The sequence below is a fragment of the Mirounga angustirostris genome, unplaced genomic scaffold (genome assembly GCF_029215605.1).
Source record: "Mirounga angustirostris isolate CCGP_5_RB_7025 unplaced genomic scaffold, mMirAng1.0.hap1 SCAF_12, whole genome shotgun sequence".
NCBI classification, from domain to species: domain Eukaryota; kingdom Metazoa; phylum Chordata; class Mammalia; order Carnivora; family Phocidae; genus Mirounga; species Mirounga angustirostris.
In genome coordinates, this window is record NW_026991720.1 from 43,820,003 (window position 1) to 43,833,556 (window position 13,554).

A 13,554-nucleotide genomic window follows, 5' to 3' on the forward strand; every position below is an offset into this window, starting at 1 on the left:
CTGACAGCATGAAGTGTACTTCTAGAAAGACAGTACGACTATATGCAGGACAAACAAGATACTTTTATTCTTATTTTTCCTTAAAATAAAGATACATAAGTTTTACAGTTCACTATGATTAGACGTGATTTATAATCTTAACATTTTTTTTTTAAACAAATGACAACAGAAACCAAAGAACTAGTACAAATTATAAAACCACTGGAGCAAAGAAGAACTATCTTTTTGATCAAAACATGTGCCACAGCTAAACCTCCGCAGAAAACTTTCTAAGATCTCTTAGCTAAACTTTCTTAGAGAGGGTTTGTGGGAAGCCTTTAATCTCAAATGTTTAAATTATTTTTGTGACTACTAAATGCATTCACCAACTTGTTATTAATCGAATGCTCCCTAAATTTAGGAACCAATGACCAAGTGGCCTGAAACACATTAAGTCTTGATCCCATTTTTCCAGCTATAAATTATTAATATTTCAAGAAAACAAAGATTTTTTAGCACAGAAGCTTTCTAAAAAACTTCAATTACCTTTTCTGGCTCAGTACCTGACTGAAATGTTCAAATGTTTATATTGCACACAAAATAATTTGAGCAGCATACTATGTGTGTGAGAAGCTGATGAAAAATAAGACTGGAAAAAACCCCCTAAATTGTGTCCCATTTACATGATTTAAATATATAGTTTCTATATCTTTAATTAATATAAGTAAAAAGGTAAACTTTAGAACAGCACAGAAATACAAATCATTAGAGTTTTACAAAATATACTCAACCCCTCTACATGCACAATCGTTTAATTCTGGAGTTACCACACAAGGGAGGAGCTAATTTCTTCCCCTTCATATGAAAGCAGGAAGTCATGTGTACAAAGTTATTTATACAAAAAGAATAAAGATCCACATTCCTTTTCTTTGTCCTTGACAAATATTTATGGAATGTTAGAAATTATGACAAAACAATTCCAATGTCATGAAGTCCAAAGACCTGGAATGAAAAACTCCTAGTGGCATGCTGTGTCGCATGAAATGACGATCATCTTCTAGAAGCTGGGGCTGCGTTCCCTGTCAGCCCCAGAGGCTACCACTGATCTGGGTGGAAAGGCCACGAATGCTGTGTCACCTCTGGTCAAAGAATCAGCGTACAGATGCTGATGCCATTTCAAGAGTCCCAGCCAAGCCCCTGATAAAACACGGGTGATATTTAGCAGCTACCTTCCTAAAAGGCTACTTTCCCAAACTGCTGACATAGATAAAAGTTCATGCGGTTCACGATCAGCTCCCTGCCCCTCACAGAGCTGAGGGCTCCCCAACTCCTCACCAGGACCAGAGGGGGAAAAAAACCACCGGCTGGCTGTAACTTCCACAAAACAAAGAACAAAACCCGCCTGTCAGGGAGATAATGTTATAGCTTCATTTTAAAACTTGTAATTAGTAGATTAAAATTCTAACTTCTTTGTAAAAGAATTCTTATAACCTTTAGCACATTAAATACTGCTCTCAAAATACCTTCATTCAGATTTTAAGTACCTTGTTCTTCAGCCTTGCAACTTCTAACTTGTCTACTTGTCTCCCTTCCTAATTTGCTTTCTCCTTGCCTTTCTGAAGTAAATTATTCTTAAAAAAAAAAAGAAAAAAAAAGGGCAATGCTTAATATAGAACTCAGAAAGCAAGATAAGATTGAAGAAATCACGTCGTACGCTCTGGGTTTCTGCCTGAGGATAGTTCTGCTGTTTCTTAAAGCAAAAAGTAGATGAGGACTGTTTTAGAGCTTGGGCGCTAGGACATCACTAGTGGATCTGGGGACAGGCTATTCATCCTGGTTACAAGAGTCAAATGCATACACACGATGACTAAGCCTCACTCTGACATGCAACTTTTTCTATTCACTTAGCCCAGGACAGGTGGTTGGTAGCCTTAACTCTTTTCCTTCTCTATGTAAATTGTCATTACAGTGCCTTAGTAGGAACTAAATGCTGCCAAGGACTTCTTCCCAGCACTACTTTTAAGTTCCTAGATGGCAGTGAGGCCCCCGCCAAGCTACAGAGGCAGTCCATGTGCCTGGCACACCCTGGAAAAGCCTGGCTGACCCTAGCTCCCTCAGGCCTAGTTACAAATACTCAGTTCTTAGACAGAAAAGCACTGGAGCAAGCATGGCCCAACAAAATATCCCCCTTTACTAGTGAGATGTCCAAAGACGGCCTAAGGTTGGCTCCTATCGCTCACAGAACCAAGGAGGCTACAGCCTCTGGGGCTGGCCACTCAGCTGACACCTGGAATCCAAGTGACAAGCATGTAGGCTCATGGGACAAAAGGCCAGGCTTCCTGCTGTCAAGTGCGCTGACTGTCCCCAGGCCCCTGCCAACAACATATTAGCTTATGCTCCCTGAAAACTCCAATGCCTCCCAGAACCTGAAGGAAATATAGTTACGGTCTTTTGACTACTTCTCCAACAAAAGTTCTATCTTTTGAGATATTCACTTTATACTGAAAGCCAGTTAAATGACCACCTTAAGAGTTGACCTCTTAACTAGAAAGTTCATGTAAAAGTGTATATTAAAATGGGGAATAAGTGATCCTAAAGTAAAGTTTAACTATTTTTATTTCAGTGGGATATCAAAGTGTGGACTGGCCTGCTTCTGAACAGTGACAGATGGGAGTTTACCCTAAGCCCACAAACCATACAAACTGGAGCATGGACCAGTAGCGTGCTGGCTGACCTGTCACGGGGCTCTCAGCATGTGAACTTCGGGCAGGTGAGAGGTAACAATTGCACACTAACACTACAACACTCTAATGATGTGGCCTCATGAAACAAGATGTTAGAATGAATTCTTTATAGTCTCAGTGTGACACTGATTAAAGTACCTTTTAAAGGTTTTGTTTGGTATTACTTTCTGCTCTTCAAATATTTCCTGAGAAGGCTGTTTCCCAGCAGAAGTGGAATTAAGAGAGTTCTCACGATAAGCCCTTTCATTGATCATCACTGAATTTTTGAGTTATTGTGCTCAAAATGGAAGTACACTTTCAGATTTGCTGGACTTGTGTTAAAACAAATTGGAAAATTTAGAGATATTTAGAATTATATCCCTATGTCCTTTTCACATGCCCTAGAAAAATTTACTTGTTACATAAACATTTCTTAATTTTTAAAAAAGACTTTATTTTTTTAAGTAGGCTCCACACCCAATGTGGGGCTTGAACTCATGACCCTGAGATCAAGAGTCACATGCTCTACCGACTGAGCCAGCCAGGTGCCCCATTCTTAAGGGATAAATCAAATATAATCAAGTGTTCTCTTTAATTAGATCTCTTGTTTTCCCAATACTCTATCATAGGTAGATCATACAATGTATTTTCCAAGTGTCTCTTATTACTGAAAAAGCAGTCTGTCCCCTGTAAGTACTCCCTGAGAACACCCATCCAAAGTCCCCTTGAAAAGCAAGTAAGAGCTGAGCATAACAGATACATGAGGTCCAGTTGTGTAAAAATCTTCAGTAGATAGCACACACGTGCATGTGTCTAAAGTGAAACCAGAGGTCCTTTGTGAAAACTGTGGCTGTTTTTCCCCTCTTGCCTCTTGCTTTTCTAAATGTGAGCAAAGATGAGATTTCTACTTAATATTTATGGGTCATCTTGTTTTTTTGTTTTTTTTATAAATACTTTTATAAGGGGGTAGGGACTGATTATAGGAGGATTTTCCATCAGGGAAGTGGGAAGGCCAAACACCTTGAAAAGCTGTATGAAGAATAAGACTAAGAAAAAAACCTGTACATCTGTAAACACCCGATGGAAAATGGTTCAAAAGAAACAGAAGGCACAAACTGCGGGTTAAAAAATGCTTGGAAAAGACTGCAACATAACTAGAGTTGACAGAACTAACACCGAGGTCTTCTAGAGTCTCGCCCTAAATACACTCACGTTAAGCTGCTTGAATATAACCGGCACCATGTTATTTCTCTGCACACCTACTTGCACAGTTGGGAAGAAGAAGAAAGCACAGTGACACTCCTTGATGCCTCAGAGCAAGTGTTTAGGACTGGGAAAGAACAAAGTGAAAACATGAAACCAAACACTCCATCCTCAGAACTACCACCTCTGGTTTTCATGTTTCTGGGAGGAAGTGAATTGATAAACGTGTTTTGTGGGTAGAAAACCAACCAACAAACAAAAATCATCATATAAGTCGGCAAAGTAATAACAAAGGGCTGGACTATATGGCCCCTTAACTTTATGAGCACATTTTAGGGCCAACTTGAGAGAAATTAGTAATATAACTTAATTTTAGCCCATATAAATTACAGTGGCCATCTGGATATTCAAACAGGAAAAGAGAACAAAATTTACAGAAGTAAAAACTTTTCTAAAGTAAACAAATGTATACTAGCAGAACTGAAAATTCATTAGAAGTTTCACTGTTTTTTAATCAGGCTCAGACGGAAATAAAAGTAGTCAATTTAAACCCCAACCTGGAAAGCCATCCCCGCTACGGCTGCGATTTCATCTTTCCAGCATCCTGCGACATTCATTTAGACAGAGGGCAACCGTCCACGTAAACAGTTCGATGTCCTGGTCCCCTGCTGTGGACCTGTGGCCGATGAAGATGGGAGCAGACGGACGGGAGACATTTAAACCTAAGGAAGCGACAGCAGCCTCTGGACACCTGTTGCTCAGGGCTTCCCATCGGGCAGCTCAGTGAGACTCTGGGGGGCAGGACTGGTGAAAGTAGAAAGCCATGAAGACATAGCTGTCTTTGCACTGGAAAAAGCTCCTCCAACAGACTGGCCTGGATGGAGAGGAGGGGAAAAACAAAAGCAAGAATGTCTTCACTTTTGTTAACAGACCATGAAAGACCAATGCTAATTAATGAACGTTAATTGACTGTAACATCAATATGTTAATAATTACTAAAATACCATTTAAATTTCTAGTTTCAAAACAATCCCTTTCTCTGCGTGTGTCTAGAAGGAAACTGGGTAACTTCTGGGAAAAGAGCCTCCTCTCCTAACCATTCTGAAGGTGCTCAGCCGACTCTTCCCTTACTACCCACCATGCTAGGCCATCGGTTCTCAGCACTGGCTGTGCATCAGAATCACTTGGGAGAGCCGAGAAGGAACTCTGTGCTCTCGGTAGCTTAAATCCAAGTTGATAACTGATGACCACCTCCACGGGGAATAGTGGTTAGGTTACTTTCAGGAACCGTGCTGTCATCTGAAACGTGATATTGCAATAAATGAAGATGCCAACTGCTCTATCTGCTTCAGGGCAGTTTTGTTTTAAGAAACCTCATCTCCAAAGTTGATGCTTAAGTGAAATTATTTAAGTTGAATTATATATTCCCACTATTCTTAGAGGGAGGGAGGGTGGAAAAGAACTGGTCTTAGAATGTAAATAGCAGCATCACTAAAAATGGAGTAACGATTGACAACATATAATGAAGGAGAATTTTTCTATTAAAAAATAAGAAGTCAAAAGAAGTTAAATGCATAATATTGTATGGAAATAAATGCTTACATATTAAATTCCATTCCCTGTAATGAAAGGAACCCACTGATGGGGCTATGTGCTCTGTTTGTCTTCTAAAGGGACGGGTCTGTAGACTACATATGTAGTTCACTCACCCTGTCTATCTCTAGCTACACAGAATGGTAGAACTAGGAGGCCTGCACAGAGATTCCCGAGGTCCAGGGCTTTTGAATTGTGTTCAGTAAGGGTTAGTCAACCTTTCTCAAAAGCTAAGGAAGGAGATGGCTCCTATTTTTACATACTGATATGACAAAGCAAATGTGGCAAAATGTATATAATTGGCAAATCTGAGATAACTGGGAGTTCCTTGCACACTGTTGCACCATTCAAGTTTGAAATTATGTAAAAAAAGGTAAAAATATAGAAAAGGAACGAGACTTTTTTTTAGAATTGATATGGAACACACTTCGAAGTTTTTTTTTTTCCCAAAGATTTTATTTATTTATTTGACAGAGAGAGACACAGTGAGAGAGGGAACACAAGCAGGGGGAGTGGGAGAGGGAGAAGCAGCCTCCCCACTTAGCAGGGAGCCCGATGTGAGGCTCGATCCCAGGACCCGGGGATCATGACCTGAGCCACCCAGGTGCCCCAACTTCAAAGTATTTTAACTGAAGAAAGCTAAGGGCAGAAGAACGTATACAACAGCATGATACCATTTCTGGCTTTGGTTCTCAGGGTAATACTGGCCACATTAAAAGAATTGGGGAGGGATACCTGGATGACTCAGCCGGTTAAGTGGCTGCCTTTGGCTCAGATCACGATCCTAAGGTCCTGGGATCGAGTCCTGCATTGGCTCTTTGCTCAGCGGGGAGCCTGCTTCTCCCTCTGCCTACCACTCCCCCTGCTTGTGCTCACTCTCTCTAATTAAAAATAATAATAATAATAAATAAAGAACTGGGGAGGGTTACACCTCATCCACTACTTTCTGAAAGAGTCTGTATAAAATTGGTATTATTCCTTAAATATTTGATAAATTTCATAAGTGAAGACATCTTGGCTTGGATTAAATTAAAAACCTGTGGCATGATTTTTAATTCAATTTATTTAATAGATATAGGGCTATTTAAATTTTGCATCAGTTTTGGCAATTTGAGTCTTTCAGAGAAAACTTGCATATTTCATCCAAATTGTCAAAAAAATTGGCATAAAGCTATTCACAATATTCCCTATAATACTTTTAATTTCTGTAAGATCTAGAGTGATGTCCCCTCTTCCATTCCTGATACTGGTAATTTGTATCTTTCATTAGCCTATAAAGGTTTTATTGATATTGTTAATCTTTTATTTTTTTATTTTTATTTATTTTTTTTAAAGATTTTATTTATTTGACAGAGAGAGACACAGTGAGAGAGGGAACACAAGCAGGGGGAGTGGGAGAGGGAGAAGCAGGCTTCCCGCAGAGCAGGGAGCCCGATGTGGGGCTCGATCCCAGGACCCTGAGATCATGACCTGAGCCGAAGGCAGACGCTTAACGGTTGAGCCACCCAGGCACCCCTGTATTGTTAATCTTTTAAAAAATGACCTGTTGGTTTCACTGATTTCCTTTATTTTATGATAATACCTTAGAAGACAGCACTCCTAATGCCTACTTTATTATGGTGCTCTACTACTTATAAAAAACTGCAGGCAGCTCAGGAAATGCTGAATCCTTGTAACAGAACAGTGAACACATCAGAAAATTGGTCTCTCCCCATCAGGTGTGGGAAAATTTGAACTTTGATATTATCTGATGTCATAAGAATTTTCATGAATAAGATGAAAACAAAATCTTTGTTTCAACCATCTTGTATTATTATATGATACACAGGTCTCTACAACTTTATGATTTTATCAACGACACAATGAGTACAGAGAAGAGATGTGTTATGATTCTAATCTGTTTCTCGCTAAAGGCATGTCTTACCAACAGCTTTTCCTGTTTGTACAACATTTCGGCTGGTTGTGACCATGACGTTTCCAATTTTTTTGCCACGTTCACTGTTTTGAACAGAACTGAGTAAAGCAAAGAAGTTTTAAGTACATTACAAAAATTCACACATACCACACCTTAGAACCACCCCCAAAATAGAATTATTGAGAAAAGAAGCTAAATTATTTGTCATGCATCAATTGATTTAGTAACCTTAAGCATGTAAACTTTCAGAAAATACTAAAATAACATGCAGATGAACCAAAAAAAGGCCATAAGGATGCACGGTTAATTCTCCCTACAGTGATGATTTGCTAAAGTTACTCCACCAGAATGAAAATGGCAAATTCTGTTATTAGTTCACACCATTCTCTATGAAACAGCAGTGTTTTCACTCTGAAACATACACACTGCTGAGCTGGAGAATGTCATGCACATATTTGGTTACTATTTGAAGCACAAGTCTATCAAGTGGAGACAAACAATTCCTAATTAGCAATGAAACACATGCCGTAAGCTCAGCCATAAAAATTTTCCTAGTTTTTTCTCTAAATACTCACTGTGAGAATCTTAACTTCATGTCTGACACGGAGTACTGGCCTTGAAAAGGATGACTGTAAAACAAAGTTGGAGACTGTTGGACTATGAGTATTTTACCAATAAAGCTGCAAAACAATGCTGTCACAAGAAGGATCAGTAAATCTTGCAGGGGTGACTCAGTTAGGTGGGGGTGTTCCGCACATGACAGCAGGCAAAGCGGCTTTGAGCACAGATCTTTACTTACAGTCTTGGGAGCCTCTTTGAACTTATTTCCTCCCTTGTAAAATAGGTGGTTTTTTTCTTGGAATGGGGGGTGAGAAAGAGGTTTACGTTGATGCTACACTAATGTTCTGATTTATCTGGTCTGGGGCTGGGCTGAAGCATCAATGTTTTTAAAAAGCTCCCCAGGATAGTCAGGATTAGTCACTACCTTAAGCCATGGCCATGGACTATACTTTGATTCTGGCCATCTTATAAATGCATGCTACTGGTCATCTGAAGATTTGTACTTTCTTTTTGAAAAGCAACTCAAAATGCAGGTCTTAAAAATGTACAAAAGGGAAGAAGTGTATGTGTGCATGCATACACACACACACACAAAATCAGGCAACTTGACCAAAGTCGTACCATAAAAGGAGTCAATAAATATTCACATTCTTATTACATCCTGAGAGGTCTCTCTCAATGTCTAACAAAAAAAGTGACCCTAGGGGCGCCTGGGTGGCTCAGTCGGTTAAGCGTCTGCCTTCGGCTCAGGTCATGATCCCAGGGTCCTGGGATCGAGCCCCACATCAGGCTCTCTGCTCAGCGGGAAGCCTGCTTCTCCCTCTCCCACTCTCCCTGCTTGTGTTCCCTCTCTTGCTGTCTCTCTGTCAAATAAATAAATAAAATCTTTAAAAAAAAAAGTGACCCTAATGAAATCTATAGCTTATTAAAACATCAAAATGCTATTTATGGCTTTTCAAAAGACAACAAATTTCCTTATTGGCCATATTAAGCATATGTAATTACTTTTTCTGGATTCCTGAATCACAGGTTGAAAGAACTGAGAGTACTTTTTTATTTTTAAAAATTTTATTGATTCGAGAGTGAGAGTGAGAATGAGAGAGCGAGTGAGTGTGTGCACGAGAGGGAGTAGGGTAAGAGGGAGAAGCAGACTCCACACTGAGCAGGGAGCTCAATGCGGGACTCAATCCTGGGACTCCAGAATCACGACCTGAGCAGAAGGCAGTTGCCCAACCAACTGAGCCACCCAGACGCCTGAACTGAGAGTACTTAATCATTCTTTATATTCCCTGTTTAAAGGATGAAGCATACCTGCTGTTTACTAAGGGAAGTTAGAGGATTGCCTTCTCTCCTCTTTTGGAGCTGGAGAAAGGGTTTCATAGATCTCAAATCTTAGTTTGGAATATGTCTAAGTTCTATCCCCTGATAACAAGTGAAGACTATTCATTTCTTGTTTTTAATTTGGTGAAAATAATGAAAAACTGCTATTATATCTGCATAATTTCCCTACCTATAAGTCTTTCTTCAGCTTTCTCTTCAATCTAAATAACCCCAATTTATTTACACATTTTTAAAAGTACCGTTTTACAATCCTTTAAAACCCATTCCAGCTAAGCCTCTTATGAACCTGCATTAAAATCTACAGAGCTGGTTCAAGTTAAAGGCACCACCGCAGATGCAGAGACTGGATGAAGATCTGACCAGGTTATCAGTACAGAACACTGGGGGAAGAGACCGGATGGCCTTGTAGGCCACACTGTGGATGGTTGAGGTGGACCCTCACTCCCCACCACCCTCATCACAGTGAGGGCCACCAGGCAAACAAACTCACATCTGTTTTCCTTCATCACTCTTTAAAACACAGACCTTGTGGTTAGTGAGGGAGAATACTTTGAACTCTTAGCTCTTTCATTTAATACTATTAAGATATTTTTGTCTTTTAATTCTCTATGTTTTTACCACATTCAAATGCCAAATAGAGGTTTCTGCTATAGTCTAGTGTGATGATTAAATTCACCAAAATTGTTGCTGAACCTAGTCATTTTTCTTGATAGATGATATAAAGTTTAACAGACATGTTCTTTAAAACCCTGCTATACTTCATCCTTGCAGATGCTTCCCCAAGTTACTATGACATAAATATCTGGATTCTGTGTGTGTGTGTGTGTGTGTGTGTAGAGAGAGAGGGAATATTCTTTAAGGCACCACTTAAATCACATCCCCAGTCTAGCTAGTTAATCCCAGCTCCCAAATAATACAGTAATTAGTACAAAGCTGGTTTTTGTCTGACTCTCACCAAGTTTAAAACACAAATGAAAACAAACATTCAGTATATACTTGTATCATTAAAAAAAATCATTTTCATCATTTAATTTAGAAAAGAAGTCCTTAGGATGTACAGTAGTTACCTTATCTGCAGAGGACACATTCTGAGACCCCCAATGGATGCCTGAAACCACAGACAGTACCAAACCCTATATAATATACTATGTTTTTTTCCTATATATACACATACTACAATAAAGTTTAATTTATAAATCAGGCACAGCATGAGATTAAAAACAGTAACTAATGATAAAATACAATTATAGCAATACACTGTAATAAAAGTTATGTGAATGTAGTCTTTCTCTCTCTCTGAAATATCTTACTGCACTGTACTCACCCTTCCTCTTCTTGTGATGATATGGGATGGTAAAATGCCTAGTGATGAGATGAAGGGAGGTGAAGGACGTTAAGTATTATGATGTAGCATTAGGTTACTACCGACCTTCTGATGACACGTCACAAAAAGGATCATTTGCTTCAGGACTGCGGTTGACCCCAAGGAACTGAAACCGCGAAGAAGGGGAGGGGTACTACGTACACATTCTATCAATGGAGAGATCTCCTTAGATTCTACTCTGTTCCATTCAAACAAGACAGCATTGCTTCATAACGGCCCCACTCACCACATGTTTAAATGTCTTTTATGCCTACATGGATAAAGTCTGTTAACATTCAGTATTGTGACAGGTATTAAATTTTGTTGGATTTTAGAATCTGAGTTGGAAACTAGGTTTCACCACATATCTAGGAGTTCAAATATCAACTTTAGTTTTTTCACACTTCACGTTTTAAAATAACCTCTCAGTCTCAGCCAGTGGTATTTCCTTCAAGATTTCTATCTTGTTTGACCCTTCTGCTAAAGTACAGATCCAGGGAAAGGGAGAGAACTATCATGTACTGAGCATTGCCATGTGCCAGACTTCCTCTTCTGAATTATGCCAAGAGCTGGGAGAAATGTTAATCCTTCCAAAAATGTCTTGAGCTTTTTGTGTAAGCGTAAGAACAGGGAAGCAGTTTTCAGCTGCTTCTCTGTATTTGGGATTTTATAATCTACTTAAGGAGATTTTTGGAGATATTCACGTTGTCATCAAAGTTAAGATACCATCTTCTTTATATTGGGGCATACTTAGTAAATCAACCATGTTATATACTATCAATCCTCAGAGGATGTGCTTACTTTGGATTTATTTCTGCAAGTGCCGGATGCTTGTTGCTGTTCCACACCCTGTAGTTGTGAGTATTCTTCCATGCTGTAACAAAGGTTGTCCCATAGTCCGATAATATCTTTTCATTATCTGTCAAGTAAATATTTGAAAGTTGAGCTGGACTGTAGCTAGTCAGGGATGTGAAGATTCATAACCAAAAAACCAAAACCAAGGAATGGCTTTAACCCCCCTACCCCCATGCTTTTTGGAGGAGATAGCCTACCAGATATCAGGAAACTTGGGTCTAGTTCCAGAAATCCTGTTAAGAAGCTATGTGGCCTTTGGCAAGTCACTTAATCACTCAGAACTTCATTTTCCTAACCAGAAAATAAGAGGGTTGAGCCAGATATATTCTAAGGTTCCTTACAATTCCAAAATATTTCCACGTTCTCCTTACCAAGGTTAGGAGGCATAGTATTACTTATTAAACAAAAACTGTAGACTGTGCAGGGAGTAAATATATTGATGTATATACATATGGAGTAGGCAACAGAGCACTTTCTAGCTTTTCACAAATGTTATATTTCTATGAAAAAAATCAGAATGAATACATGAATTGGTTCTTTTAGTCACTGTTTTTTCTTCTTAGGACTTTAACTATTTGATGAAACTCACTCTTTAATCTCCATGCATTTCACCATCAAAATACTTAAATAACAAAGGAATTTTCATATATAATGTTGAAAACTTTTCGGCTTTTTCATTATCATGAGGAAGCTTTAATGCAGAGCACTTCTGCTTGGAAGAATAGAAAAGGTTTGGAGAACAGATACAAATGGCTTTTGCTTCATATACTTATTGTAAGTTGCCTGCTTTGAAGGTGAAACAGGACTTTTGTTGATGGGAAAGGAAGAGGATACACATGACTCTAAGTGCAACATAAGGAACTTCTCTTAAGAATGTATTCCTCAAACAGCTCCCTAGGCTGAATCTCCTTTGGAACAGCAGCATGGGTCTGAGCCAGATTATCTGAATTTGAATCACAGCTCAGCCTCGACCAGAGGGATGAGCAAGCTATTTAACCTTTCTGTGCCTCAGTGCCTCTCCTGTAAAATGAAGAGGACATGGTCTCTACCTCCAGAATTGTTGTGAAGATGAAATTAGTAGAAATAAAGTGCTCAAAACAAAACAGGTCCCTGTACATATGTTCCAAAAAAAAAGGCTAGTCACTATTATTATTCAGGATTTACAGCTACCTAGGCAAATATGTTTAAAAGTAAATTACTCATGAAACTAACATGACTGGTGGAGACTGGGGTTTTCTTCCTAGATTACTGAATGATTTTGAACTACACATTTAATCTTGGTGTCTCAGCTGTTACATCTGTAGAAGAGGCGAGATATTTAAAAATATCCCATTAACAAATAAGGACTTGCTCCAGAGCTTTCCTTTACAAATGAAGCACACACGCAAAGCCTGGCTTTCAAACGCCATGCACACTTCATGAAGAACTAAGCTAGGAGGGGGCTGTACTGACAGGACAGTGTGAGTGCACTTACTGCTACTGGGGAACTACGTACTTGTAAACGGTTAAGATGGTACATTTTAGGTTATGTGTACTTCACCACATTTTTAATAACTTCCCCCAAACAATGGTAGAGATAATTGGGAAAAAAAAAAAAAAAAAGGAAAAACAACAGCTCAACACTTAACAACAACAACCTACTAAGTATTTGCTACATGTCCACGGTGGTAGACAACCACATGCAAAAGCTCACTGTAAAGCTTCATTTTCTCTTTTTATAGATTTCGTTCCCTATGGGGGAATGAAATGTTAATTTAATACAGGAGTGAGTCTATCTTTACCTGCTCTATTTTAACCATTTAATAGGAACAGGATTTCTGAGAATGGAAAACTTGAAGACATCACTTGGAATGTGATTTCCAGTGATTTCTTTCATATTTCTTTTCTCCCTTTACATATCTTAAAAACATGTAAGCAATGTTTATAAATAGCCCCCAGATACTGACACATCCTTCCTTCCACATGGTCCTTGGGAACACTAAGCAGCCATGTAAAAGTGAGCTGCATTTACGGTCTCGATT

General features: G+C 39.0%; 1 protein-coding gene across 16 annotated transcripts in view; it reads right to left on the reverse strand.

The window, feature by feature from the left end:
• AVL9 (AVL9 cell migration associated) overlaps positions 1 to 13,554 on the reverse strand; it is a 77,953-nt gene that overhangs the window by 12,664 nt on the left and 51,735 nt on the right. For 14 of the 16 annotated variants that reach the window (XR_010406442.1, XR_010406441.1, XR_010406437.1 and 11 more), the window contains 4 exons: positions 11,480 to 11,597; positions 7,989 to 8,042; positions 7,423 to 7,511; positions 4,463 to 4,779 (listed from right to left, as the gene is read on the reverse strand). Coding sequence is in view for 2 of the 16 variants with exons in the window: in XM_045864455.3 (XP_045720411.1) it covers positions 4,664 to 4,779; positions 7,423 to 7,511; positions 7,989 to 8,042; positions 11,480 to 11,597 (377 nt within the window). In the remaining 14 variants the exon portion in view is untranslated. Of the gene's footprint in view, positions 1 to 43; positions 4,780 to 7,422; positions 7,512 to 7,988; positions 8,043 to 9,538; positions 10,424 to 11,479; positions 11,598 to 13,554 lie in introns of those variants that run through there. The other 2 variants (XM_045864455.3, XM_045864457.3) reach the window with 2 other exon arrangements.